The sequence below is a fragment of the Sinohyriopsis cumingii genome, chromosome 14 (assembly GCF_028554795.1).
Source record: "Sinohyriopsis cumingii isolate HCF-2022 chromosome 14, ASM2855479v2, whole genome shotgun sequence".
In the NCBI taxonomy this organism is placed as follows: Eukaryota; Metazoa; Mollusca; class Bivalvia; order Unionida; family Unionidae; genus Sinohyriopsis; species Sinohyriopsis cumingii.
In genome coordinates this window covers 77,015,572-77,043,394 of record NC_142974.1, presented here as the reverse complement: position 1 = coordinate 77,043,394, position 27,823 = coordinate 77,015,572, and the positions used below count along the sequence as shown (strand labels likewise).

At 38.4% G+C, this 27,823-nt stretch overlaps 1 protein-coding gene across 1 annotated transcript; it reads left to right on the top strand.

Moving 5' to 3' along the window:
• LOC149784189 (E-selectin-like) lies at positions 1 to 27,823 on the top strand. Its single transcript, XM_089933225.1, has 11 exons — positions 1 to 107; positions 474 to 602; positions 1,125 to 1,292; positions 1,782 to 1,958; positions 2,343 to 2,522; positions 3,202 to 3,390; positions 4,013 to 4,180; positions 22,561 to 22,740; positions 23,226 to 23,414; positions 23,915 to 24,029; positions 24,649 to 27,823. Exons 4-11 carry the CDS (start codon positions 1,784 to 1,786, stop codon positions 24,809 to 24,811), a joined length of 1,359 nt encoding a protein of 452 aa, XP_089789351.1. The 5' UTR covers positions 1 to 107; positions 474 to 602; positions 1,125 to 1,292; positions 1,782 to 1,783; the 3' UTR covers positions 24,812 to 27,823.

The window sequence follows — 27,823 nt, the reverse complement described above, 5'->3', positions numbered from 1 at the left end:
AATAAAGCTGAAGATATCCAACCCGAATGAAACGACAGAGTTTGCTGTTTACGGAGAACTAGGGAGAATCTCAGCCATTAGCGTTTATTCATCCACAGTCCAGAACAGTGAGTAAACAGACAGGGAGAGAGAAAGGTTCTTATGCGTTGCCTATAATAGCTTCATCTCCATACGTGTATGCACAAATATCTGATAAAATCATTATATAATTACTGATGTACTGTTTACATGTTTTGTAACCATTTTAATAAAATTATATATTGAAAAACTATTGTTTAATAATAAGGTTTCTTTGCAATGACTTTTGTAGAAGTAACAATATTACATTAGCATTGTTGCCATCTAAAATACCAGAATTCAAAACAGTTCATTCCAACGTAAAGCCGCATATGAACCAACGTTTTGCTCGTACATATGATGGTCGATCGTGTATAATTAATGTTATATGTTGCTGTGAATGTTCTTGTCTTCAGAAAATGAATTCTGTTCTGTGGGGAATGGAGGATGTTCTACGTTCTGCTTCCCAATCCCGGGTGGTGGTATATGCGGTTGTGAAGATGGTGTAGACTTTAAGGAAGGAAGTACCACCATCTGTTCAAACAGTAAGCGATTGTGTCACGTTAAGAATATATAATACATGAATTATGTGAAACATACACAAACCACTAAATGAACCGTAAATCATCTATAAAACGTGTATAGCGTAGACAAAGAAGTAATGGTATGCAATATAAATATAAATGTACAGGAATCAAGAATTGTCTCAGCTTAAATATGAATCTCAGACGTCAAAAGGTATTACTGATCTGCTCTTCACATAATATACCGTAAATTTGATGGTAACAAAACTTATGTCAGTCTTTATTTAGCTTATCCCTTGATATAGTTTGATTCCATGGAATATTTGTTCTTCAAAATAAATTAAATAGGTTACATGTGTATGACTATCTGTTGAAAGATTATAAGTGGCTCATTAATACACCAGTCAGTCTTGACGAATTTAGTTTGGGACACACAATGATGAACATATATAGTGGTGACCATAATTTAGACAATGACTTACACTACAAACTGGAACACTTCATTAATGTCTTTGTATCGAGTTTACGCTTATATCATTCTAGTTCCTCTTTGCCCGGTTATACAAAATCAATTCACTGTGTCTACTGACTGCCCTCGTGTGAATGGAAGCAGGTGTACCTTTACTTGCAAGCAAGGCTATAAAGCGACTCCAGGTTTAGATAAAGTTCTTTGTAATGGTGAAATTTACACACCGGAGTATCCATGTGAAGGTGCGTTTGCCAAGCTGTCTTTAGTTTCTTTGGCCTGTGAATTATCCATTTAAGAAGTCTTGTTAAACTGTAAAAAGCATGAACTGATTTTGGATTAGGTATGTAACAGTTCGCTTACTAACAAAACGTTGGTCGTTTTAGAAAGAAAGCTGTACGTGTTACATGAATATTATAATTCGTTCTATAAATTTATACAATGTTTTTGAAAACGTTTGATCCTCACAACGATCAGCACGTATCATACTTTGTCTTTTTATGAAGCTGATTTCACAAAACTTAGCTCGAAGCAAATTTTAGACGTTGCTATATACGAAAACTATCATTTTCTTAATATTGGCCATTTAAACAGAAATAACCTCACGCATAAATTTAAAACTTCATACATTCAATATATCCTATTCAAACCGTAGAAGCTACAAACTACAAGCTAAAACAATCTATGTTTGTAATTGTACTTAACATGAAAATACGCATATTTTGCTTTATCAGAGATGAAATGCCCGGCTACACTTGCAAATGGGAAATGGGTGAATTGTAACTTTTCAATTGCGACGTCATGTAATTATACATGTAACTTTGGTTACACAAGGAATGATGCAGTGAGTGATGCTGAATGTCAAATCAACGGGAACTGGAAATTAGCTAGTACAGATAATCTTTGTAAACGTAAGTAGATACACTTATGCTTAAAGTTTAGATGATGAATAGGAACTATCGAAATCATTGCTTAAATGAAAGATAGCCACAAACATATTAAGTATAGCCCCAAACTGTTTAAAAACAAACTACAATATATCTTCCGCTTTATCTATAAAATTAACAAAAACGTACTCTCTATGGGGATTTCCAAGTACAAAGCTTGTGAACTTTATTAAATACTGTTTCAATATTTACAAGAGTGTGACAATCTATTACATGTAAAATTAAAAGATTAAATTTAACTTTCTACCGAATATTGCCAAATTACGCTTTGATCCAAAATCACAAACAAGATGAACGTTCCTGAGAAATCTCATCTTTATGTAAATTTTCTGTCATTGTCCATTTCAGAGGTTACTTGTCCTAAGCAATTCAGTCAGGGCAGAATTGTAAGCACGTGCGCAGGTGTGCCTGGTCAGAGATGTGATTACGAATGCACGGGATACGGTTACAAGAAGAATGAAAATATAACACAAATTGAGTGCTTGGAGTCCGGCATGTGGAACAGAGATACTGACAGTCTTTGTCAACGTATGTTTATATGAAATAGTTAACTATTATTGCATTAAGGACCGTGTGCAGTGCTAATTACGAGAACGTTCCATCCGCAAACTTTATTTAAATATATGTATATATATATAGATATCTATATATAGATATATAGATATATATATATAGATATATATAGATATATATATATATATATATATATATATATATATATATATATATATATATATATATATATATATATATATATATATATATATATATATATATATATATATATATATATATATATATATATATATATATATATATATATATATATATATATATATATATATATATATATATATATATATATATATATATATATATATATATATATATATATATATATATATATATATATATATATATATAAACCAATAACTTGCATATACAACTTTCACAATTCCATGTCAGTTCTGATTTTATTGCGAACTATACCGAGAACTCTAAGCTAATACCATTCTCTTGTTATATATCGCTCAGCTGGTATTCAAAAACTACTGCTTTTTACATTTAAGTGCGTCATGCCTGTGATTTGCATCATAGTTATTGAATTGTAATTGCATAAGCCTGTTTAGATGCAGAATACGACTGTACTAGTAGCATATAATCAGAGACATCGAGCTCTTACGTCATTTCGTACACTTATTTTCAGAGATCACTTGCCCAAAGCTGATTCCAAATGGAGTTCTCCTTAACGGGACTAACGGACAAATATGTTCTACTGCAGTGGGAGTACAATGTGGCTATGAGTGTAACCGTGGATTCGTTAAATTAAATGCTGTAGAAAGACTACACTGTTTGCTGGAAGGCTGGGCGGAGGATCTTCAAACATTATGTACAGGTAGTTTTTTATCGATAGCTTGATTCTGGATTCATTAATGCTTGTCTTATTTGCAGCTAACGGTTGTTGTATGTATTTTTGTGATATCAATGGCGAGAACATTAATGTCAATACCAACGTTTCCGTTGCTTCATAGATTTATCAACATCACAAGTCATATGCTTTAATACCGCAAGAGAGAGACTTGATCATGAATTCAGTCCATTTTAAAATGAATCGGCCAAATGTAAAACAAAATAATTTTCTGCCTTCACTTGAAAAAGGTACAAAATTAGCCCGGAATGTATAAACGATCATTGATTTCTCCGTAGTTTATAAGCCGTTACACGAAACTCAACTGAATGTAGTTCACGCTCCTCTGTGATATTTGTATATACTTTCCTAGGCTCATATTTTAGAGTGAAGCATGCATACAATATAAACGTTTGCATGTGTCACTTGGACGACACGTATTGTCCAATTATGATAATACATTTCAGTTTTAGTGCAGTGCATTTATACCGGAGAAACTGATATTGTCAAATGGACTTAAATTTTTGTGATATTTCGTGATGACAATAACTAGATAAAAAATATAAAAGGCTTCAAAGATTGCTTTGTATAGAATTTTGTTTCATTTTAGTTTCTCACTGTCCGGATGTACTCAATCAAATGATCGTGTCCTCTGATTGCCAACGTGTGAATGGGAGCAAATGTAACTTTACTTGCAAGCAAGGTTATAAAAGGAGACAAGGAGTAGATAAAGTTCTCTGCAATGGTACTAATTATACACCAGACGATCCTTGTGAAGGTGTGTATGTCCATCTGCCTTTCATTCTTCCAACTGTTAATACCCTTCAACCTCTGTTAATATTACCAACAGCAACTGCGTTAAATTTGTAACACTTTGCTCTCTTACATTTTCTGGCAGTAAGAAAGGTTTAGGTGATAACGGAAGAATAAAATTCAATACACAAGTGGTCCTTTCCTCTTGCAGTTCTTACAAAACAAATGCATAATGGAATCTTGAAATACTACATACTTTTTCTTAACAGGGATTATTAGCCTTACCTGCGCAAAGTTAAACATTACTTTCTAAGAATACTGTAATCGTTTTAAGGAGTATTATTGACAACTGTGTTCCACTTAAATGGAATACATTTAGAAAAAATAGACATAAAATTGTATTTTTTGACATATTTACTAAACACACAGAGTATAATTGTAAACTGTACTAGACTTGATGATCATAACCTTGTGATTATACTGATATCAAAGAGTATAATTTAAAACTGTATAAACCGTGAAAAGTGTACTTTTAAAACTTTGAAATTTAAAGAATATATGTTTTTAAATGTTTCAAACTTAAAGAGTACGATTATAAGCTTATACTTTTAAATCTGCGATAAAGTTAAAACGTTCCCTTAACCTGCATGAAAGAAAATTACGCATACGCGTTACATTTACAAGTTACCTAATTTGCTTCTCTTGCACATGGGAAATGGAAAAGCTGCAACTTGTCCGTTGAGAACATATTCAACAATACACATGAGTACAGTCACATATGAGCAACGCAGTGACCGACGAGGCATGTCAAATCGACGGAAACAGACAAGTAGTTAATAAAAAAATATTTTTAAATTTTAGCAGTAGTACATGTATGTGTCTACTAGTCTGTATCAGGAATAGGACTTTTTAACGTCGTTGCTTGAATGAATGATACCTTCGAATACCACAGCGTACAGCTGAAATTAGAAATTAAAATACAGCATACTTTCAGATTTAACTAAATATGTGTGGTTAATTAACACATTATGTACGCCATGCTTACCGCCGCCTTTATTGACAATAATATTACGATCAACATGAGAAGCAGAACTAAACGAAAGCCGTTTTAATCTTAGAAGATTACAATCAATGAAGAAGCCACATGATGAGACTGATCGTGATCTCATACTTGCTAATGAGGGTTCCCTCAATACCAAGACTGAGTCTCACATACGAAGCAGAATGGATCGCGTATATTCAGTTATTGACAATTTTGGTCTCACAATTGGTACCAAAGAGACAGAGATGAAGCACCAGGAAAGCATTATGTACAGCCTACCATCATAGTAAATTGCCAGACCTTCCAGGCAGTGGAGCAGCAGAGGGGGCGAATCGGACATTTTGTCCAATCGTCATTTGGCTTAATTAATACCTTCTGCACTCAGCGGATCCGGTGTCGTCAGCGCCCGGTAAAAAAAAAACGACGTCGTCGTCGGGGGGATTGTCCGGAACGTCATTTAGTTTAATATTCCTTCTGCACTCAGCGATCCCAGTGTCGTCAGCGTCGGGTAAAAAAGCGCGACGACCGCGTCGATGTCATCGCCCCCTCTGCTGCTAAGTGGCTATTTACAATGATCTTACAAACAAAGTGATCACTAACTCCTCCTCTTGTAGATCAATCAGGTTATTTGACTGATCGGTAAGTCTGAAATTAATTCTCGTTAAAAATCGATTATGGCATCGCATATAGACCGGATTAATCGGACTCTCAACGATTAAAAATCCCGGAGGGGCTGTTGGTGAAAATGAATAAAGGATATACCCCTGTTGAGCCTGATTTGATTGCTTGGTATCCACCTGGTAACTCCCTTCGATAACATCACACACTAGATTGATTGCTATCACCGATGCGATATTTACGTTGTACGGGGCAATATGCCTACCACCATCTCCGTTATCGTGTCTGAGGATAGTTGATGGGGCGAGAAAATCATTAAGAGATTTTCTTAGTTCTGGCGCGTTGTATCCTGGAAACTTGAAATCGGGTAAATCGGCCTCTGTGATATTATACTCGGTTAGGAATTTTTGTTTATTACCATCGCTGTTAGCGGATATTGTTTTAACGATTCGCTCATTAATATATTCCATGTCTGATATGAGTTGATTTAACACCTCAACGTGTTTTCGTGCTTTTGTTTTCCGTAGCTGTTCTAGTTGCATTGGTAATTACGATTAATCTCGATAAAAGCACTAGCGATATCATTTAAACTAACTGTGACCACGACGGACGATTCAGGAGTTTCCTTATACGAAAAATACCATTGCATGGTATTCCTGTTTTGAAATATAAACCTACTGGGTAATAACGTGTTTTTTATAATAGACAAATCATCTCGATACCCGGGATTAATCTCGTGATACGATTGCACACTCGTGTGCAAGTCCGCGGGTATTCCATGAGGTGGATTCTTGGGCCATACTAGTATGGTTCTTATTGAACTGTTATAAATATCAACCATATACCCCGGTGTGCTTATTTCAATCGTCGACGATAACGTCGGTTCATGAACCGTAATAGCGATTTTTGATTCTTTTCCTGTGATCGATTTTATCCTGCGTTGAAATTCTTTATTGATTTGTTCTACTTGGTATGACCCAGTTGGTATTGTAACCTCCTTCCAGTCTGGGGTCCCATCGGGTTTATTTGTCCATGCAAAAACCAGCGAGTTATTAGGTTGTTGTCCGTTAAATGCGTCCGCTCGGATATTAGGCCAACTGTGATATACTCGCAATTTTGCCAGCGCTATTTCCTTCACTGGACCGATGATGGGAAGTTCACACTGAATTCGGGTTTCGTCGATGTTATTGATATCATACTTGTTTGTACCGGAGTGGTGTTCTCCGCGTTCCGTTGAAGCAATTGAAACCCTTCGGGGTTCAGCGACATTATTGTTATCGGGTATTTTGTTTTCAATTTCTAATTTTGACACCGCGGAGTTATACAATTGCGTCATCGTGGAGAATTCAACGTCGGATATATGCGAGTCATCAATCGCGTTTGAGATCAGCTCGGATAATTTCGAGTACGCGTTAAATACTATTTGATGTTTTATTGTATAATCACGGAGTTTTTTCTGAGAACACGATGATAGTTTTTTAGTAATCGCGGTTGCAACCCCGGCAACTGTTGTCGCCGCGGAAATCGCAATTGGAATTGCAATCGGGGCGATCATTGTAACCGACGATAGTATAATGCCGGCTCCGGCCATCACACCGGACACCGAATACACGGTGACGTCAATCGCGGTTACCCTTCGATGGTATTTTTTTATTTTTTTATCGTATTGTTCCAAGCGTGTTTTTAGATCCGCGGTGTATACCCGTACAGTATTGTATCGGTAGTGCGACGGAGAGTCCATTATCAAATATGTCATTGTTAAATTAATCAAAACCTGGTTCGAGCTCATCTCTTGTAAGACGCGATATGAATTCTAAACACCATGCGATCTTTGCTCTAAATATAGTATCTTTAACCGCCCTGAACGTAGTAAGGTGTGTGTAGGGTACATCGGCAAATATTAATAGCGTGGGGGAGGTGATATGCACGTTTCCCGCTCCTAGTATATTAAATTGTTCCTTAGCAGTCCACGATAGTCTGTAGATACCTGTGACCCCATGGGCACTTATGACAGCATTAACATTAGTGCCTCTTGTCCAATCTAGAACACCCTTGTCAACAACATAGACGATATTTTTAATATGTTCGGGGTATACATGTGCAAGTTTTAAGTATGAGAGCTGGTGGTCGATGTCAGAAAACGGTTTAATTTCGGCGAGGGGTGTGTTTCCAAAGAATTTATCAACGACGTCGCTGGTTTTTTTTTGTTTATCCATGAATGTTTTAATTTCAGCGAGGGTTGGGTTGGCCACAGGTGGGTCTCCAAAGAAAGCCGGTATAACCTCATTGACCTTAAGGCGTGTTTGATCATTAATATGTTTGTCGACTGCTTTTATTTCCCGTTCGTGCACGTCTACACTATTCTTGATCGCTGCAACATCAGTTTTGATTATTCTTATATCCTGTTTATGCGCGTCTATATTCACTTTGTTTACTACAACATCAGTTTTGATCGTTCTTATTTCCCCTGTATGCGCGTCTATATTCCTTTTGTTTGCTGCAACATCAGTTTTGATCGTTCTTATTTCCTCTGTATGCGCGTCTATATTACTTATGATCGATGCAACACTAACGCCGATTGTTTCTATTCTCCGTCTATGCGCGTCTACATTATTTATGATCGATGCAACACTAACGCCGATTGTTTCTATTCTCCGTCCATGTGAGTCTATATTCCCTTTGTTCGCTGCAACATCAGTTTTGATTGTTCTTATTTCCTGTCCATACGCAGTGATATCATTTATAGTTGTTGTAATTTCATCCAGCTTGGTATTTTTTTTACCAAAGAATTTATCAAAGTTGTCATCGATCCTGTTAACATTTTTTCGTAACGTGTAAAATTGGCCCGACAGCGTTGTAAACTCCGAAATAGTATTTTTTTATCCCTGCAAGATTTGGTTCGGTTACCGTCGGGGTCCCAAAAAAACTAGCGGTAGTGAGTTGCATACCTGTGACAGATTTTTCCACCTCGGCGAATTTATTCACCTGCGCGTCAAGTTCGGTCACCAATCTATCTAACCTTATAAAACCGTCTTGGATTAATGTTACCCTATTCGTTATCGTCAGGATGGATTCACCCGGTTTGAGTCGTCCGTCGCTGGTATACAACGCGATAGTGTCCTCGGCGGCATCACGCTGTCGTATTAAAACATCGTCGAGTGACACATTACTGGACTTTAATTTACCCTGGCGGTCTTGAAATACAACTATTTCACCTGGGTCAACACTGGTTAAATTTAACGTATCAGCGATTTCATCCTCGATTAGTTTTTTTATGTCATCGGTGGCGGGCGTTTCCGTGGGTTTTTTCAGCGCCGAAACCGGTCGTCCCCAGATATCAATCATTATTATCTAATGTAATTGTCTCTAAATTTCCCACTAGTGTATTCGTTTACAACCACATGAGGTGGTTTCCGCGATGATGAAATCGCCGCGAGTACGTTCAATACCTCACGGCCGCATATCGGTGGGTCACTTAATTGTTGTGTTGGCAGCGTGGAATAAAAAACCGGGGCTGAACACGCCCGGATATAACGCATGAACTCGTTCGGCGGGGCTAACCCGTATGAATCAAAATAGACGATCGCACGCGGATCAATTGCGTATGCAACCCAATGAGTCCCCGCTCCGGAGGACCCATCGAGGTTAATTATGCCGGTTTCAATATTCCTTGGTGCCGCCGGTAATTGATCCCTCATAAAAACACCTCTGAAGTTTTTTATCGCTAACGCGTTTGCGGCATCTATTAAATCAAAATTAGACATAGGAGTCATTGACTCTTGCGTTAATAAACGGTTCCCGGTAGTCTTAGACCCTTCCCCGAGTACCATGAATACGGGGTTCCCGGTAGTCTTAGACCCTTTCCGGCTATGGGTCGTCCTCGTTTCTTTTTTTTTATAGCCTTTCCCGGTTGCCTTCTTCAATGCCATTCCCGCCGAGGTACCAACGGCCACCAACGCCGCCGCCTTAGCCACTGCTGGTGCGGCCTTGGCAATCAACGCCGGAATCGCAGCTAACAACGGAAATATCCCACCGGTCTTTTCCATGTTTTTGATTGCTGCGGCTGAGAAAGTTATTTGAATACCCTTTTTTTTCTTCATTGCATCATTGAAATGTTTATTTGACGCGCCGTTAACGATATCTTATGATTACCACCTGCCATCTGTGACGGCTTCAGCGTTATTGTGGTCCCGCATTGTTTAGCCGACTTTGATCGTAATTTCTTGACTTGACCATCGGTCAACTCTACACCGACAACACTATACGACATTTTTATTGTAAACGCGTTTGTGTTTTCAATTACATGTTTTCCACTGGCGCATCAACAATTCTCATTCGTCCACCAACACCTTCCAACAGCATTGATTTATCGCTGAGAATGACAGCAACCTCTCTATAATCAACACCACCCGGGTCTATACGAGCTCGGAAGTGTATATCAACGACGGATTGTCTCGTTAAATCAAGATGTTCCAACGAAAAGTAATAAATCGGATACAGGTTTTTAAAATCAAGTTGTGATATTTGCAAACCGGTGTCAACGTTTTGATCACGACCCATATATGACAGCAATCGATGGTATACACGTGCGACATGGTTGTTGTCGTAATTAAGCTGTATATCCTCGGATGGTTCCTGTTGTCCGTTTATTCTCAGCGAAACCTCCCTGACTCCTAATCGATCAAATATCATATGGCTGCGTTCTTGATTACCCAATCGATTCCTATTCTGTAGCGCTATAAAAATATGACGTGGGGCCGAAACGCCTTGTTTTGATGCCAAGTGCCATGTAAATGTATCAGCGACATTATCTTCTTTAGCATCAGTTGTTACCGCTAGCCAACTCAACAACGATTTTCCCCCCTGTTCCATAAATGATAACAATCGTGCTTCCGTGGTAACTGATGGAGTCAACACCGGCATCCACAATGCTATTTTAGTTAAAACGACTTTACCGTTAGCGACGCCAACAGCACGCCATATTGCATTGTTATCATCGCCCCTTCGCGTTAGCGCGATTGTATGCTTGGCCCCATAGATAACTTTTCTGACATTTCTGCAAAATCCAAATATGTGATGGAGCGGAATCGCGCATGAAAAACGTCGGCGTTGTCCTTGCAACATCCCTAATCGTGTTGCGAATCCTAGATTGAAATCACTGTTAACACTTCTTATAACAGTGAAATCAGCGCCTGGTCTTGCCCTGCGGTCTGGGTTGGCTGCTTCAGCCTGTGGGTCAACTGCGTTATCTCTTGCCGTCAGCAAGTTAATGTACTGAATGTGATCAGCGTTATTAGTGGTATCCTTTGCGAACATCATAGATGGGCCCGCCGATCTTGTATAATCATCGGAGTATCTTGCTAGCCCAATTATCGTTGTTGCAACATCAACCTCGCGTTCTATTGATTCAATTTCTCGCCCGTCAATAAGATATCTGGCGCTCTCAAATAACGCCATGATACCGTTGTTGACGAAACCAACTCGAACACGAGGGTCATCTGCGTACGGTGCATTATCGGCAGCATTTGTTACAAGTTCCCCTTCGATTTCGATAAACGCTTCACACGGCAAAAAGTATCTACTGGTATCTTGGACTTGAAGTTCAATTCGCGATCGTAGGTCGGCTTGTGGTGGTTGATAGGAATAAAATTGATAATCACGGACAGAATCATCCCTGCGCACTGGGGCGTCCATATCAAACGCGGGATCAGCGGTTCGCGCAAACATTTTATTATTTATCATGTTGTTGTTTTCAATTGAAATTGCTTCGTTGTCTTCGTCGTAAATTTTTGAATTTTGTTTAAGACCACTTCCCGCTATCGCGTTCATGAGCGCGTTGGTTGTTGCATCAGTGGACGGCTCCGCCATCAACGACGCGGGGTCGCCGCCAATGACGGAGTCGCCAGCGGCGAAGCCAATGACTCGGTGGATGGCTTTGCCATCGACGCTAGTTTTTTTTCCACCGCGTTATTTATTACTTTACTGACATTTGCAGGCATTACTGTTGTAGAACGCAGCGGTGTTTGTTTTTTTCTTCTCACCAACGACATTAGTTTGTCCTTTGCTGCAGAAAACGCCTTTCCGGCAACATCTCCAATAGCGCTAATTCCCTTATCACGAATAACATCAATGGCCTTCATAGATAATTGTTTAGCTAACGGCGCCACTTTTGGGGCTATTCTTGTAAATAACCCCGCAATGGTGCTACCGAGACCGTCTCCGTACCACGCGCGGTATACAGGCAATCGTGAGTTTACCACGTAGACGCTGACTGGTTTATCATGGTTGTAGTGTATAATCATCTTTATTATAAAAACACCAGTGTTTTCCAATTAGTGATTGATCACCAGTGATTGATCACCCCCTTCCCACCACCGAATCATAAATTTTGTCAAAAACATCGATTTTCTCTAAATGATTTCCTGGGGTTTTCATCGGCGGTAAAAATCCGCGTTTTTTGTCAATTTTTGTCAATTTTTGTCAGTTTTTTGTCGTTTTTGGTCGGTTTTTACCGGTTTTTGGTAAAAAACATCGATTTTCTCTAAATGATTTCCTGGGGTTTTCACCCGTAAAAACCGACCAAAAACGACCAAAAAACGACCAAAAACGACCAAAAAACGACCAAAAACGACCAAAAACGACCAAAAAACGACCAAAAACTGACAAAAAACGACAATTTTATAATTTTTTTAATCATCCACGAGCTCGTCAATGAGCGTTCGATATGTATTAATGTTCATGATACCACCTGCAAATAAACGCCTGCAAATATCAGCGGCTTCATTAATAATTTCACGAGAGTTATTTCCGGCTCGTTTTCCTCCGATTAGTACTTCCAGCCGTGATATATCACTGAGAACATTACCAGGACAAGTAACAAAACCGTGGGATTCTTTACCAACAGAGTATCCTTTTCCTTTTTTTGGTTTTTTACTTTTTACTTTCTCGAGGAATGCTTTGTAATCGGTATCACCACGTGGTATTGTATCCTTATATCTACGTGCTAAATACACTATTCTTGCCCAACTATCCATCGACCTTATATTCTCCCAGCGATCTTTTTTGATATACCCCTCTCGAAAGTCCTTATCAAAGTTTACAACAGTAAAATTAACTAATTCTTCATCGCTGTCGAAGGCTCTAATTTTATCTATTGCGGACTTTGTAAGCACATTACGGGGTATATTTCCCGCCTTTATTTTTTCTTGTTCCGATATTTCTTCTTCCGGTATTTCTTCCGGTATTTCTTCTTCTGGTGCTCTTGCAGTAGCACCTAGTTCTTCTTCATCGGCCATTGTAACAAGGTTCTTGTGGTTCGGTTATAGCGAGTGATGGTGGCCTCTCCCTCCGTTGGTGTGTTGTAGCAACCGCTATTTTCGCAGGAAGTGTTTCTAAAGACCTTTTTGTTTGTTCGGTCTGAGCCGCTATCTTTTCAAGCGCACCGAGGACGGGCACAGTTGCGCTTTTTACCGGGGCAAAGAGTTGTTCGCTTCCAACAGCAAAATCAGTTTGTAGTTGTTGCCGCGTTTGAAGTTGTTTTCGGACCCTGTCTCGTAACGGTATGAACTTTTTAAGCGCTGCTAGCCGCTCTCTGGCTAGCCGAGTAGTAAGTGATTCACCTACCATTATTGCAAATTGCTCCGCAATTTCTAATTTCCCTGTGGCAGGAATCTGTCGCGTCAGACGCACGTTACCACGACCTATCGGGGGAAAAAAAATGTATACAACGATGCGCCACTTCCGTTACGCTGGGGGCTCCACGGGGGTTTCGTCTATAATCTTTCTAATGTTTTTAATCTTACTAGAAATCTCCCGGCGTCGTTCATAAACACATCCAAGTTTTTTTCGTACTGTCTCAACGGCAGTGAATAGCCCGATGAATGCATTTACGTCATTGAGGTACAGGTTTTCATTAATCGTATGTTGTAATCGTTTTATAAAAGAGTACTCGCGGGCCAGGGTAAAACGCCCCCGTTTCGATTGTTCGTTAATAATTTCATAATCGGATAATATTCTTTCGCTGTTGAGACCATCAGATAATTCAATTCCTTGATTTTTTAATTTTGAAATCTCGGTTAATATATTATTGATGTCTTCGATATTCATATTCTTATAAACATCTTATTTCTAATATAAAAAAAATGTTTTACAAAATGAACTCTAGGCACATAAAGGTGCTGTTAACATCTTTACTGCCTAGAGAAATATGTGCGTGATTATGGACTCGTATAACATAAAGTTGCCACCGCATCTTCGTGTTAACAGAGAGTACTATGATTGGACGGCACATACATAAAAGACCCGTTTGGCAACCCCGCTGGCGCCCTATGACGTCAGAGAGGCCCATCGGTTACTTAATTAAGGACATTCACATCTTGGAACCCCTTGGGTGCCTTCGCATCCATCTGAGCCCAAGGGAACCCCGAAACATACATCTCCGGGAGGGAGGCCTAGGGTGACAAACGTCATCGTAGACCGCCCAGAAGATATGCTTGGGGGGACATCACTACATGTACTTAATTAAGGATGGATATATTTTACAATGAAATGATTGATGGATGATGGGACGGCACAAGACAGCACAAACATAAAACGGCGGGGCGGAACTCTACGGCCAATTCAACCAATCAAAAGCAACCCAATTAAATTAACCCGGTTGCATGATTGTGAATAAAAGACAACCACACGCCCGGGTCAAGAGCGTGAGTTAGTTTTGATTAGTTGAATTGGCTTTCGAAAGCCCCAGGCTTATAACGAGTCGTCTTATATATAAGGTGACTAGTACAACCGCGTCAGTCACAAGGTGTGTGTTAATTTGGATTCCCTTGAATCGTTAAATCCTTGAATACTTATTAATGGTGTTTCACGGCATTTAAATGAAACCAAATATTTGAATAAAACACTAAAAAAAAGAATACAGCTGTTAGATAACAGCGTGTATTTCATTAGTTTTCATCGTAAAATGATTAATTAATCGCAACATTAATTGGACTTCAAGGGACGTAACTCTTGTCATGCGACGCTATCACAAAACGAGTTATCTCCCTTTGATGTTATATATGAAAATCGAATTCTGTGACCCGTCTTTTTTGAGATCGCTGTTTTAGTTAATTTCTCTGCAACATCTCGAACTGATTTACTACAAATATCGAAGTATTTACCAGCCGCATTCATAGAGCGAAATATTTTTTCTTCGTGCGTTATTGTATCAAACGATTTGACACTTTTTGCTTTTTTTGCGTGTTTCCCTGTTTTACCTTTTTTGTTATTCTGACTTTGAGTAATGGATTGCAGGTTTATAAGAGAATTATTTAGACAATCAGAATCAATGTGATCAATAACGAAACCGTCCTCGATTGGTCCCTTAAACGTTTCATATACCACCCTGTGAACAAGATAGATTTTTTTCCCGGCACCAAATATCAAATATCCGTGATTATTTACGGTACCAACCGGCTTCTTCAGTCTGCGGTTTCTAACAACGCCGTCGCGAGATGCCTCGTAATTAACAAGCACAGGATGCGGCTGAAATTCTTGGTCCATTTGTATAATAATACTACTTGTCTAATTCATTATTTGGTTTAATTATAAATCTCTCAATGTAGTCTTGAGGGGTTTTGATGATTTTGTCCTTGACGGAGTCAGCGGTGGGGTCAATGACGGAGTTTTTAATTCGTTTATCATAATAACGTTTTAACTCTCTGTATCGCTTTACGCCACAATTGATACACAACTGTGATTTTCCTCTTACACCAACGTGGCAAACCAAGCACGGGAGGGGGCCAAGAGAACCATTACGAACGCTTTGTAAATGATACCCGCAGAATTCACCTCTACATGATTTATTGCACGGGGTTGTCGACCCAATCATCAACCATTTGCATTTATTCATTATACTATATTCTTTTATTTAAATACTTGTTTTAATTATATGGAGGAGTTCGAGAGATTAGCAGCAATTAAGCCCTGGAAAAATATTAAGTTCAATCTCGATAGAGTCCTCAAAGACGCGCCAAAAACGGCAATAAACGATAGAACCCTGTTGAATAAAATCCGTGATTGTATCAATGAATTCAAGCGTGATGGTGCATCTCATAGTTGGTCAACATTTCGAATTGATGGTGTTGTTGATGCTACCATGAACGACAACCGCGCAGCAACGATAATATCACAACTTGGCTCCAGCAAGTATTTCTTCAGAGTAAAATTCATTGTCCGGGTGGAATCAGGTAATTGGATCATACGTGATAAATTTGAACCAGTTCTCAGCGACAAGAAAACAGTTATTGTTAGCCGCGACTCCAAGCCCGGGCTGTTAACCGGAATTGACAGACCATACTATGAACGAGCGTATCCTGAAACAGCAGTTGTTTATGGAATATACCCGTTAAATAAGAAACCTGATATCGGAAAACTAGCGCCAATGAAACAGTCAACGGGGATAAATTGTGTAGCAGAACGAATAATAGAGCATTTTACAAATGCATGTCGAGGAAATAAACTGACCGATTTACGACGTAGCAAAATCAACCAGTGGGAGGAGACAGTGCGCGAGCGAGGAGCAACCATCAGCGACATAGCGAGATTAGAAACGTCGCTGAGATTTCCAATAACCGTTACAACAATAACCGGTGAAGTATTATACGAATCAAAGTACAAATCAAAGGGAGCCCCAATTAAAATTATTGATCATAACGAACACGCATGGACGTCCGCGGTCACAATATTTCCACGGGATAGAACAGTAAAGTATATCCCGGGGGAATTCCTGGAAGAGGACGGTTTTCTCGCGGAGAGGAAACTATTTGATGCTATTGCTTGTTTGCGTAAAGACGACCCTGTGTCAGTGTGGTTACTTCGCAGCGCTGAAAACGATGCGGATACCTTAGATCAGTTTGTAAGACCAAACGGTGAATTATATCGCACTGAAGCGTTTCACAACAAGATGAAAAAAACCGCCATGGAATTTGAAGAGCATGATGAACAACTGCTAACAAATTGTTTTACGATTCCATCGGTTGCGGCTCATGTTGCAGCAAAGAAAAATGCGTGGAGTCCAACACGCAAGGAATTTCTACCGGATGTACAATCCAGTTGTTTGGAATACTATCACGGTGGACTATGGAACACTGAATACAACCGCGACGCTATGATTTCCGTTGATATGGTTGCCTGTTATCCAGCGAGTTTTCTCGGGTATGGATCCGCCACTGGGTACTTTAAACGATTTGGACACCCCAGACATGAAATGACTCGTGTTGCTATTAATGGACCACTGCCTGATTTTGATTTAACCGGATTCGCTCGCATAGTATCATTTGAATTCGCGGCAGGACTCCATCGCTGTTGCTATATTTGGATCGGTAGACACATGTCTGAAAAGAAGTGGCTGCCAATAGCGCTGCTACGGTATATGATTGATTGTAAAATGCTAATTTCGTTGATTGTCAGTGACGCGATTATATCATATCGGGCGCAGACTGAAGTCTGGTTACCAGAACCGGAGCGTCTAGATAGCATAATTGACGAGTCCAGAAAACACATTGATGCCGACGAGGAATATATCGTCGAATGGTCCAAAAAGATATTCAACCAACGAAACCGCGAGGCAAAAGATCTCGGTAGAAGAATAATTGGTAAGTTCACACAAGGTGGAAAAAACTGCGACTACAAACGATATTGCTCACGGCTGATTATAGATGACGCAGAATATGATTTCGTAATCAAGGACGCAGTGGCGAAAAATAGATACGTGAACTGCAAAACAGCTTTCTTGTCCAATGGAACAAGGTTGGGTACAGTTGTTACTTACAGCGATGGAGACAGCCCAGCATACCCGCATTTGAGGGCATCTATGTTGGGTTATGCTTGCATAAATTTATTCTCGATGATAAATAGATTTCCTGACACCGCGGTTAGAGTAGCCGTTGATTCATTTTATATTGACGTAAAGTATAAGGGAAACATAGCCGAGTTTACTAGTCCGGACGAGAGTTGGGGTACATGGAGAATTAAAAATGAAATACGACGCGATTATTCCCCGTCAGCAAATGTCACCGTTGAGAACAACTACTTACGCGGTGATAATCTATCAGAATGGTCTAATGCACCACCGTGTTCTGATCCAATTTGTAGACATAAAACAGTTTATTTAAGCGGCTGTGGCGGGTCGGGAAAAACGACTCGGGCAATTGAATTATTTCGAACGCGGGCAAGTATAATCGTGCTTACACCGACCCATAGACTAGCGCGAGAGATAAAACAACGAAATGTTGACGCCGTTACTTATCACAGCTTTTTTCGATACAGCGGCGGTGAGTGGACTCCTGATCGAATGGGTGAAAAATTTATTCCTGAGGTTATCATCTGGGATGAGATATGTACTGTTTCGTTAGATGTTTTACAAATGTTTCTTGAGTGGTTGCTGCGCGCGAATACAGCGGTGATCATGTGCGGAGATCATGGCCAACCACCACCATTTGTCGGCGAGGGTCCACATGATTGGTTAAAGGGTTTTGTGGACTATTATGAAGAAACCGATACTGATTACCGAGCACTTGATGAACAACTGCGCGAGGTTAAGAAATTAATCAGATTACAGCCGGATAGAATTCAGTGTGAAATAGTCCGCGAGGTCATTCCAGAAACGCCGTTAAATGAATTCTGGGAAACATGGAGACCAAACGATTTGATTGTAGCGAGTAGAAAGATAGTCAGAGACACACTTCAGCAAAAGTTGTTTACGTTGCATAAGGAAAAGTTTCCAATGCGCCCAGTGCCGTTATGTTATAGACCCGCGGACACACGGCGGCAAAACATTGAAGTTGAAATTCCAGGCCCGACAGCGTCGGGGACAAAAAAACAAATTCTTGTGCTGAATGATATCGTGCTCGTTGATATCAGCGTCGTCGAGGACGTGCTACGTGCTGATAAATTCCCGTGGACGCTAGGATACGCAACAACAATACATTCCTCGCAGGGACTAACCATCACGGATACAATTGTTTGGATAGTTGATAATCGCATCGAATGGTCAAATCTAGTCTATCTTGCAGTGTCCCGAGTACGGAGGATAAATCAGCTTCGAAGAATTGTTATTGACGGAGTCAGTGACGGAGTCACCAACGACAACGACATCATCGATGCAAGCGTCATTGATAGAAAACTCTCGGGTTACCGCCAACAGGATAAAAAAAACAGCGGCGTTTTGATATTGATGCCGAATTAATAATTGCGTTACGACAACAACAGAATAATCACTGCGCGAGTTGTAATTGTGTAATGCGCTGGCGTTATTCGGATAAAGACGCTCGCCAATTTACCGTGGACAGGATCGATAACAGTCTCGGTCATGTCAAAAACAATGTGAGGTTGACCTGTCTTGAGTGCAATAGACGCAACGGCGCTAGTTAAGACCACGCGGAGGCAATTGAGTATCGTCAGGTATCACTTGTAGTTGCTCGCGTGTAAACCCCCGCTGTGGGGCAGTTGAATCCAGTCTATAGATCGGTGGTCTATCAGTTGATCGTGTTATCGTTGATATATTATGTGTGGTAACACTCCAGATAGGATCAGTAGCTCTTTTTTTACCGCCTTCAAGCTCTCCTGGTTCATATAGATATCTCACGGTGACATCGCCGAGAATCGGCTTGGAAACGCTATTTATTTTTGATCTTCCGGGTATACACTTTTCTTTAATCGCGTCGCTGGGCTTCATGTTGATTGCTCGGGTAATCTCGTTATTTAACGCTGCAATTACGCCTGGCAACCTTTTGACCCATTCACGAGATCGTTTTTCTTGGATGAATTCCTTCGCGTATTGATACCCAAATAACCGTTCAGCAAGAGTCCGATTAAATCGTTCAACAATTGCCTGATCACGATGTAGCGCAGTATGACCTCGTCGTATCGCGACGCTATGATGTTTCAGCGTTGATAAAACAGCGCCGCGAAATTCACTACCAGGATCAACTTGTAATAGATTTGGCCAGCGCAGAGGACCTCTTCGATAAATTCGCCCAAACGCATCGGCCACTTCAGTTGCTGACTTTGTTTTTAACGGCTCCGCTTGTTTGTATCGACTCGCAACATCAACTACGGTTAGCGCGTATTTGTAACCGTTGTCATGCGGCAGAAATAGTATATCAGCTTGATGAACTTCATTAGGTACGCTGACATCAAAGCGCGAGAAGTTGATTTGTTTAGGCGGTGGTAGATAAATTTGCCATATAGCCTGTTTGGATAACCAATTAGCCGCAGTGGCCTTTGTTACTTTTGCAGCGCTTGCAAGCTTACCAATTGCTGCCCTCCCCTTCCAGTATCCTCTCGGAGAATAATAGATGGATTCCATGTTGTTATTAATTACCAGCGCCCATCATTAATTTACCTTTCATAGCCGATTTTACCAACCATGAGGCCAATTTTTCTTTGAAGGATTTATCAGGAATAGCATTTAACGCGTGAATTAATTTTACATCCGCGATATGACGCTGTTGCAGATCGCTACTTTTGTAGTAAGCAACATCATGAGCATGACACGCCTTATCGATAGCGTTTATTGGATACTCACCGAGTTTGGGTTGATTTTGATCATCGAGTCTGATATCTAATCGTGTTCCGGGGCCACAGTAGTTATATCCTGGAAGGTGCTTTTCTCCTGGATACTTTGCCCACGGTGTTCCGGGGAGTTTTGATAACTTGGCTGCAATATCACCTCCTCGCTTTTTTTTAAAACATCCCCGGGTCTAATAGAAATAAATCTAAATTTCTTTGTACCGCATTGTACACACTTACCAGTAAGTGCCAATCTGTTATTTCTTGTTGTAACGGTTGTCATATCATTTGTGCCAGTACGCACTCTACACTTCACACAATATAGATCCATAATTTATGTATAGAGATATGAATATAATTGATTTTTCGGCGACTAAAACAAGAGAACCAGTTAAGCATGTTGCAGCGTTACCAAACTCGACCCGGATGATTATCATCGGACCATCTGGATCGGGCAAGACGCAATTGTTACTTAATTTAATAATGAGATGGATGAAGTGGGATAAGTTGTATTTAATCGCCCCTAGCGTAGATGATCAACGATGCTACGAGGTGTTGAAAGATTTTAACGAGAATGCATCAGCGATCGCTGAAAAAAATGTTATTGAGTTTATTACAGATATCAATGATGCACCGGGTATCGATGATATTGATGGCGACGTTAATAATCTAGTCGTGTACGATGATGTTATGTTAGACAATCAAAAAAACCCAGCTAGGATATTTTCCAGAGGCAGGCATAAAAACACTGACGTGATATATGTCACTCAACGATACACTCAGATTCCAAAAGTAATCAGAGACAACTGTAATATTCTTGCTGTATTCAACGGCGTTGATACACACACGCTACGAAATATTTGGCAGACATGGTGCGGCGGTGACATGGACTTTAATGTTTTTCGAAACTTTTTTAGTCATGCTCAGTCGACCCCACATGGATTTGTAACGATAAATTTACATGATCCTCGGACACGATATCGTATCGGACTTGACCAAATATTCGGTTAAATTGTAAATAATTTTCATTGTAAATAGCCACTTAGCAGCAGAGGGGGCGATGACATCGACGCGGTCGTCGCGCTTTTTTACCCGACGCTGACGACACTGGGATCGCTGAGTGCAGAAGGAATATTAAACTAAATGACGTTCCGGACAATCCCCCCGACGACAACGTCGTTTTTTTTTTACCGGGCGCTGACGACACCGGATCCGCTGAGTGCAGAAGGTATTAATTAAGCCAAATGACGATTGGACAAAATGTCCGATTCGCCCCCTCTGCTGCTAGTGGACAAGCTTACATATCTATGCATTCCACATCAATACTAAAACCAATGTCATAATTGATATGCAGGGTTGTACTGTGGCATACTAGGATCATATGTGTGGGAGTGCAGAGGCAGAGGAAACTTCAAAGGCAGGTTGTGTTTGCCTAGTTGTGTAATTGCTAAACTTCTGCAGTCGTAATACCAAGACGCTGAACCTTTTCTGCATAGGTTACCCGAGGAAGTTAATGAGGCTAAGATGCCATACATTGGAGTTGTCAATGAGCAGGCGGTCGAAGAATTATCATCTACTTATGAATCCCATTTGAGATCTGCAGGCCACTACATCTTTATATCAGAAGAGAGTCTACCCAACAAGATATTCTACAGCGAACTGAAGGAGAGAAAGGGGTATCAGGGTGGTCAGAAGAAACACTTCAAAGGTTCCCTGAACTCATTCCAGAAACGCTTTATATTTGACTAGACATCAATGGCTTGTTCATATTGGAGCTACAGATTTTGAACAAAGGATGACTGCACAGGGTGTGCAAATGTGTGCGCATTATTAGTTTCGGAAAAACAGCACTTACTCATATGATGAGGCGGACACAAATGACACCACAGATCTAGTGTTCAAGGGACAATGCAGTGCACATATTCACCCGATTCACGCACTCACAAAACCCAATCCCATCAGTGATGTCGTGGTCATCTTCGAGCTCAAAAAACGAATAAAATATATCAAGAATTGGCAAATTCCAAGTACATAAGTTGTGATATTAATTAAATATAGATGCCTTATACAAGGACTGTACAAATGATTGCATTAACTCAAATGGTGAAATGTACGTTTTGTATAAATAATGGTTTTAATTACGTTTTTGGTATTTTTAACCATTTTTGTCACCATTGCATTGCCTATTACAGCTGTTACTTGTCCTAGACAATTCAATCAGGGCAGAATTGCAAGCACGTGTATAGGCATGAGCGGCCAAAGATGTGATTACGAGTGCACAGGAGATAGTTACAAGAAGAATGAAAGTATCTCATTCATTGAATGCATGGAGTCAGGCACGTGGAACACAAATACAAGCAGTCTTTGTCAAGGTATGATTAAATGAAACAATTTTATGTTACTTTTGTAGAACTAAGAATCGTGTTGGTCACAAAAAGACAAGACATTGCCTCTGTTTGTTTGAACGTACCTGTACGAACACACACACAAAACCACACACACACACAAACACACACACACACATATCTATCTATCTATCTATCTATCTATATATATAAACACACACACACATATATATCTATCTATCTATCTATATATCTATCTATCTATCTATCTATCTATCTATCTATCTATTATCTATCTATCTATATATATATATATATATATATATATATATATATATATATATATATATATATATCCAGAGAGAGAGAGAGTGATACAGAGACAGGCAGACAGACAGACAAAACGTGAGAAAGAGAGGGAAGATTTAGAGAGTCGATAAACAAAAGGGTATCATTATATAATCCAAATATTATACATCGAGGATTTACCTTGTCGCTTACATTGCTTTCAGAGATCACATGTTTAAAGGAGATTCCAAATGGGGGTCTTCTGAATGGGTCCAATGGACAGATATGTTCCAGAGCAGCTGGGACTCAGTGCGATTTTGAGTGCAACATTGGATTTGTTAAAGAACCCACAGTGCACAGTCTACACTGTTTGCTCGATGGCTGGGCTGAGGATCTTCAGACATTGTGCACAGGTAGTGTTTTTCAATATCTCAATTCTTAATGACTTAATATTTGTAATATTAGCAAACATCGGATGTTTATCTATATTTGTTATATCAATTTATGCTTGAATTAATCAGTCTTTTGTACGTATTATACTTTTAAAAAATTATATCATATTATTCTATAGATAACCAAATGATAAACGTTAACATGCATACCATTACTATTTGTTAAGTAGCTGTCTACAATGACATTCAGTTTAAACAACAAGACCATAAAAGAAAAGATATAAAAAAACATACGCACACTCCTTCATAGTTTAACTTTATTATGTACTTACGATTTTAGTTTTAACTGACATTATGACTTGCTAAAGACGGAAAATATATTCGGGTAATGTGCGGAAATAAACCTTTCTTCCTCGTTCTATTGTAATGTGTTCACTGACATCTTTATGAAATAGTATTTGATTTTTATATCAATTTTCATTTATAAATATTTAAATACAATTATGTCCTTCCCCTTTCAGTACCAACTGCAGTGGCGCCTGCACATCAACGCGAAGTTCATCCGGCGGCAATAGGTGTTGGAGTCGTAATTGGTGTCAGCATTGTTATTGTCATAATTGTGCTCATAGTGAGAAGGTAATTATGCTACGCTGGTATATTGTCCTTTCTACTGGCGAAACCATGATCATATCCCACCATATAAACGATTATGGAAACGTTGTATGAAATGCAAAACAAACATCGAATTAAACCAGTTATAATATGCTATTTTATTGTTACATATTATACATGTGAGTCGATGTTTGTGTGTTTAAATTGTGTTTAAGTTGATAATTTGTTCCGTATTTGACTCCTGGTTGCATTTTACTTTTAGAATCTTACTGAGAAAGTAAGACACTCTGACAAATATATAACCTACATTTCGAGTTTAGTAATAGAATAGTTCCACAGCAAACGTTCATCTGTGATTTCATTTTATTGTCTGATATTTGTTCAATTCGAATGGAGCGAATAATATATTATATTAATTTGCTTCCGAACTGTATCGTTATAATTCTCCAGATGAATACACCTGTCTCTGATTCGATAGTATATGTTATATTCATTTGTTTTGGTTGGTTCTTTTATGACGATTGTCGATCACGCACTGCACGTAATCATATACTCCCACAGACTGACATTAGACAGTTTAAGTGGAATTATCGTAATAATATTATATGCTAACCAGATGTCATTTCAATTTGTTGCTTTACAGAAAACACCTCAATTCAAAGTTTCACCAGGAGAGAATGAAGGAAGAACTGATATCAGGACCGGATTTGCAAATGAATACAAGTTTTGGTCCAGAGGCGGACACTGAATACATTCAAGGTGCACACAAAGATTATCCAGCTAATATTACTGGCCACATCAAATGAAACGATGTCCCCGAAAACTAATGGCACTGGAATTTCTACAAAGTAAACGACCATGGACATGCCTGGACATCGCACCAAGTAGAATCATACTAATAGAATACTCTAAATGTATTTATTTCATAGCAACAAACTACAAAATGTCGTAAATGAAATATACACGATTCTTGTAATGTTATAATTTGTGACCTAGTATATATTCTCGATGCGATTCATACCAACTTTGAACTGTATCAAGTTTGCATTAACGTTTCTATGTTTTCGGTGGAATTTGTTCGAAAGAATGTTCTTTATTGGATGTGTTTTAGTTGGGAATTTCTTAATGCATTTATTATTGTGTGCGTAGACAATGTTGGCAATCAGAAAACGTATTAAACATAGGTTCACTTGTCCCCAGTTACACAAACGTCTTATATATTTCTAAGCGCAGTTCTATTAATATTTGGCACAACACTCGTTGGTACCTTCTCAATAATCATAATGCGGTTAGAGGATACCAATGCTAATGTTTCATGTACGCGTCGACATTAAGGAACATAATCAAATAACAAGCGAATTATTAGTTTAATTAGCAGTTTATCTCTTGCCTATACGTTTACCAACTCTTGAATTTTGAACATACATGGACTGTCTCAACAAAATCAAGGCAATTTATTTTCCAAGAATCTGAGTCACGACCTTTGATTTATACTCAAAGTTGTTAAATGTAAGATAGTTTTCTGTATATGAGGTTAATGTGCAATACACCGGTATGTTGTTACTAATTAGAATAGAGGCGTCTACAATACAAATATACGATTAAAGGTACAGTAAGCAAACATAATATTGACATTGATGATGCTATCAACACTGGGTCTTGACTATTTCACTCAAACTAAACTTGTAACAAATAATTTTACACGAGTTCTATATCTTATAGTTCTTTGATAAGTGTGTGTATGGAAAGGTTGTGACAATGTTTTTGTTTTTACTAAAAAGAAGTAATTAAAATCATAATCATATATAAAATAAATAATAATATGAAAAATGTTTAATCGTTATTATAGACAACAATTAAATAATTATAAATTATTGTGGCTTGCTGCTTGAGTGCTTAGATCAAGTATTACCTTCACTAACTGATGTTACTAATATATTTCTCTCATCCAGGGAATTCCCATCATTTTTCAAAACTGCCATGGAAAGCCATGATGACGAAACCAACATTCGACCAGTTTCTAATATAGTATTCGCAAGGGTGGGGGCACACCGCGGATTTAGATATGTCGTCTAGGCCACACATTTCTAATATATTATTGAAATTACTATACAATCGATTGTATAAAGAACCCATTATGTTATTTCCACACTAATAAAAAATACACTTAAAATCAAATTTCCGCACTAATAAAAAATACACTTAAAATCAAATTTCCACACTAATAAAAAATACACTTAAAATCAAATTTCCACACTAATTAAAAATACACTTAAAATCAAATTTCCACACTAATTAAAAATACACTTAAAATCAAATTTCCACACTAATAAAAAATACACTTAAAATCAAATTTCCACACTAATTAAAAATACACTTAAAATCAAATTTCCACACTAATTAAAAATACACTTAAAATCAAATTTCCACACTAATAAAAAATACACTTAAAATCAAATTTCCACACTAATAAAAATACACTTAAAATCAAATTTCCACACTAATTAAAAATACACTTAAAATCAAATTTCCACAATAATCAAAAATACACTTAAAATCAAATTTCCACAATAATCAAAAATACACTTAAAATCAAATTTCCACACTAATAAAAAATACACTTAAAATCAAAAACTTAAAACAAGTTTATGCAGACCTTCTCTTACACGGTTTTTCATTTTATAAAATGGTTTGAAAGCAGGTATACATTTTAGACGGGCCCTACCCTAGTTTAAAGGTAAATGCCGGAAGACAAAATCAATCAGAACACATGTCAGACATTTCCGTTGAGTGATTGGTTCAAGTTTATCAAATAATATATCTAGCAAGGGACTCAATGATATTTTGACTTTACGAATTGTTTCTATAAAAATATATTTAAAAACATTGGTGTGTGACAGATTACGAACGAATTACGAGCCTTGCCTTTTATCGAAGCTGATTCATGACATGCATTCAGAAAATAGTAAACAAATGAGTTTTGCGTTTTGACGACATGATCGATTTTAGTCCACAACTTTTTTTAATGTGCACTTTACTTATTTACTGAATCCTAATGTGCACAAAAGTAACTTGAGCTTGTTTTTCTATTCGAGGGGAAGAAATAAATACAGCAATTAAATGGTTATGTTTGCGACCAAAATATGTACTTGTAGTTCTCTTAAGCGGGCAGATACGATAATTTTAATTTTGCTTTTTGACAACAAGGAACATGATTGTACAAAAAGACAACTTACCTACCTATTTTATATTACAGATCTACATCGGAAAGGGCATCTTTTTTCACATACAGTTTTTTCTGGTTATGTCGTTTATAATCATTCAATGTCTATATTAAGCAAGCAAAACATTTCATATTGTGTAAGCACGTTGCTGATGGTTAATACATTCTTGAGGGGAAATTGAGTTTGTTGTTGATGGACACTTTTAGCAGCAGTACATGTAGAATACCCTTCATTATGTCGCACCTTTTCTGGAGTATTTGAATTTATTTTAGAAATAAATAAATTGAAGGACAAACCAACTGACAAAGAGGCTGACGATGAGGCAGATATACAAGTGTAAATTACAGTAGGAAACTACCAAAGAACAAGCCCTAACGGAGATGTTACAACAAGATACAAAGACGTAATTTTTTTCTTTCTATTTCTCTCATTTAGGAATGCTTTTTATTGTTTTTAAAGTGTGATGTAGAGGAAACAATTTTAAAATCTGTAGGAAAATAAATATTAGGCATAATGGTTGATACTATTGCCGAAAAAATGAAAATAGCATTTGCTCGTATCTGCATAATAATACAATACTTATTTTCAGCAATG

What these genes read in the sequence shown, in the direction of transcription:
- LOC149784189 (XM_089933225.1), top strand. Translation starts at nt 1,784, where the DNA reads ATGAAATGCCCGGCTACACTTGCAAATGGGAAATGGGTGAATTGTAAC. An exon ending in ACCAGACGATCCTTGTGAAG is followed by an intron (nt 4,181 to 22,560) that starts GTGTGTATGTCC and finishes TGCCTATTACAG; the next exon opens with CTGTTACTTGTCCTAGACAA. An exon ending in TACAAGCAGTCTTTGTCAAG is followed by an intron (nt 22,741 to 23,225) that starts GTATGATTAAAT and finishes CATTGCTTTCAG; the next exon opens with AGATCACATGTTTAAAGGAG.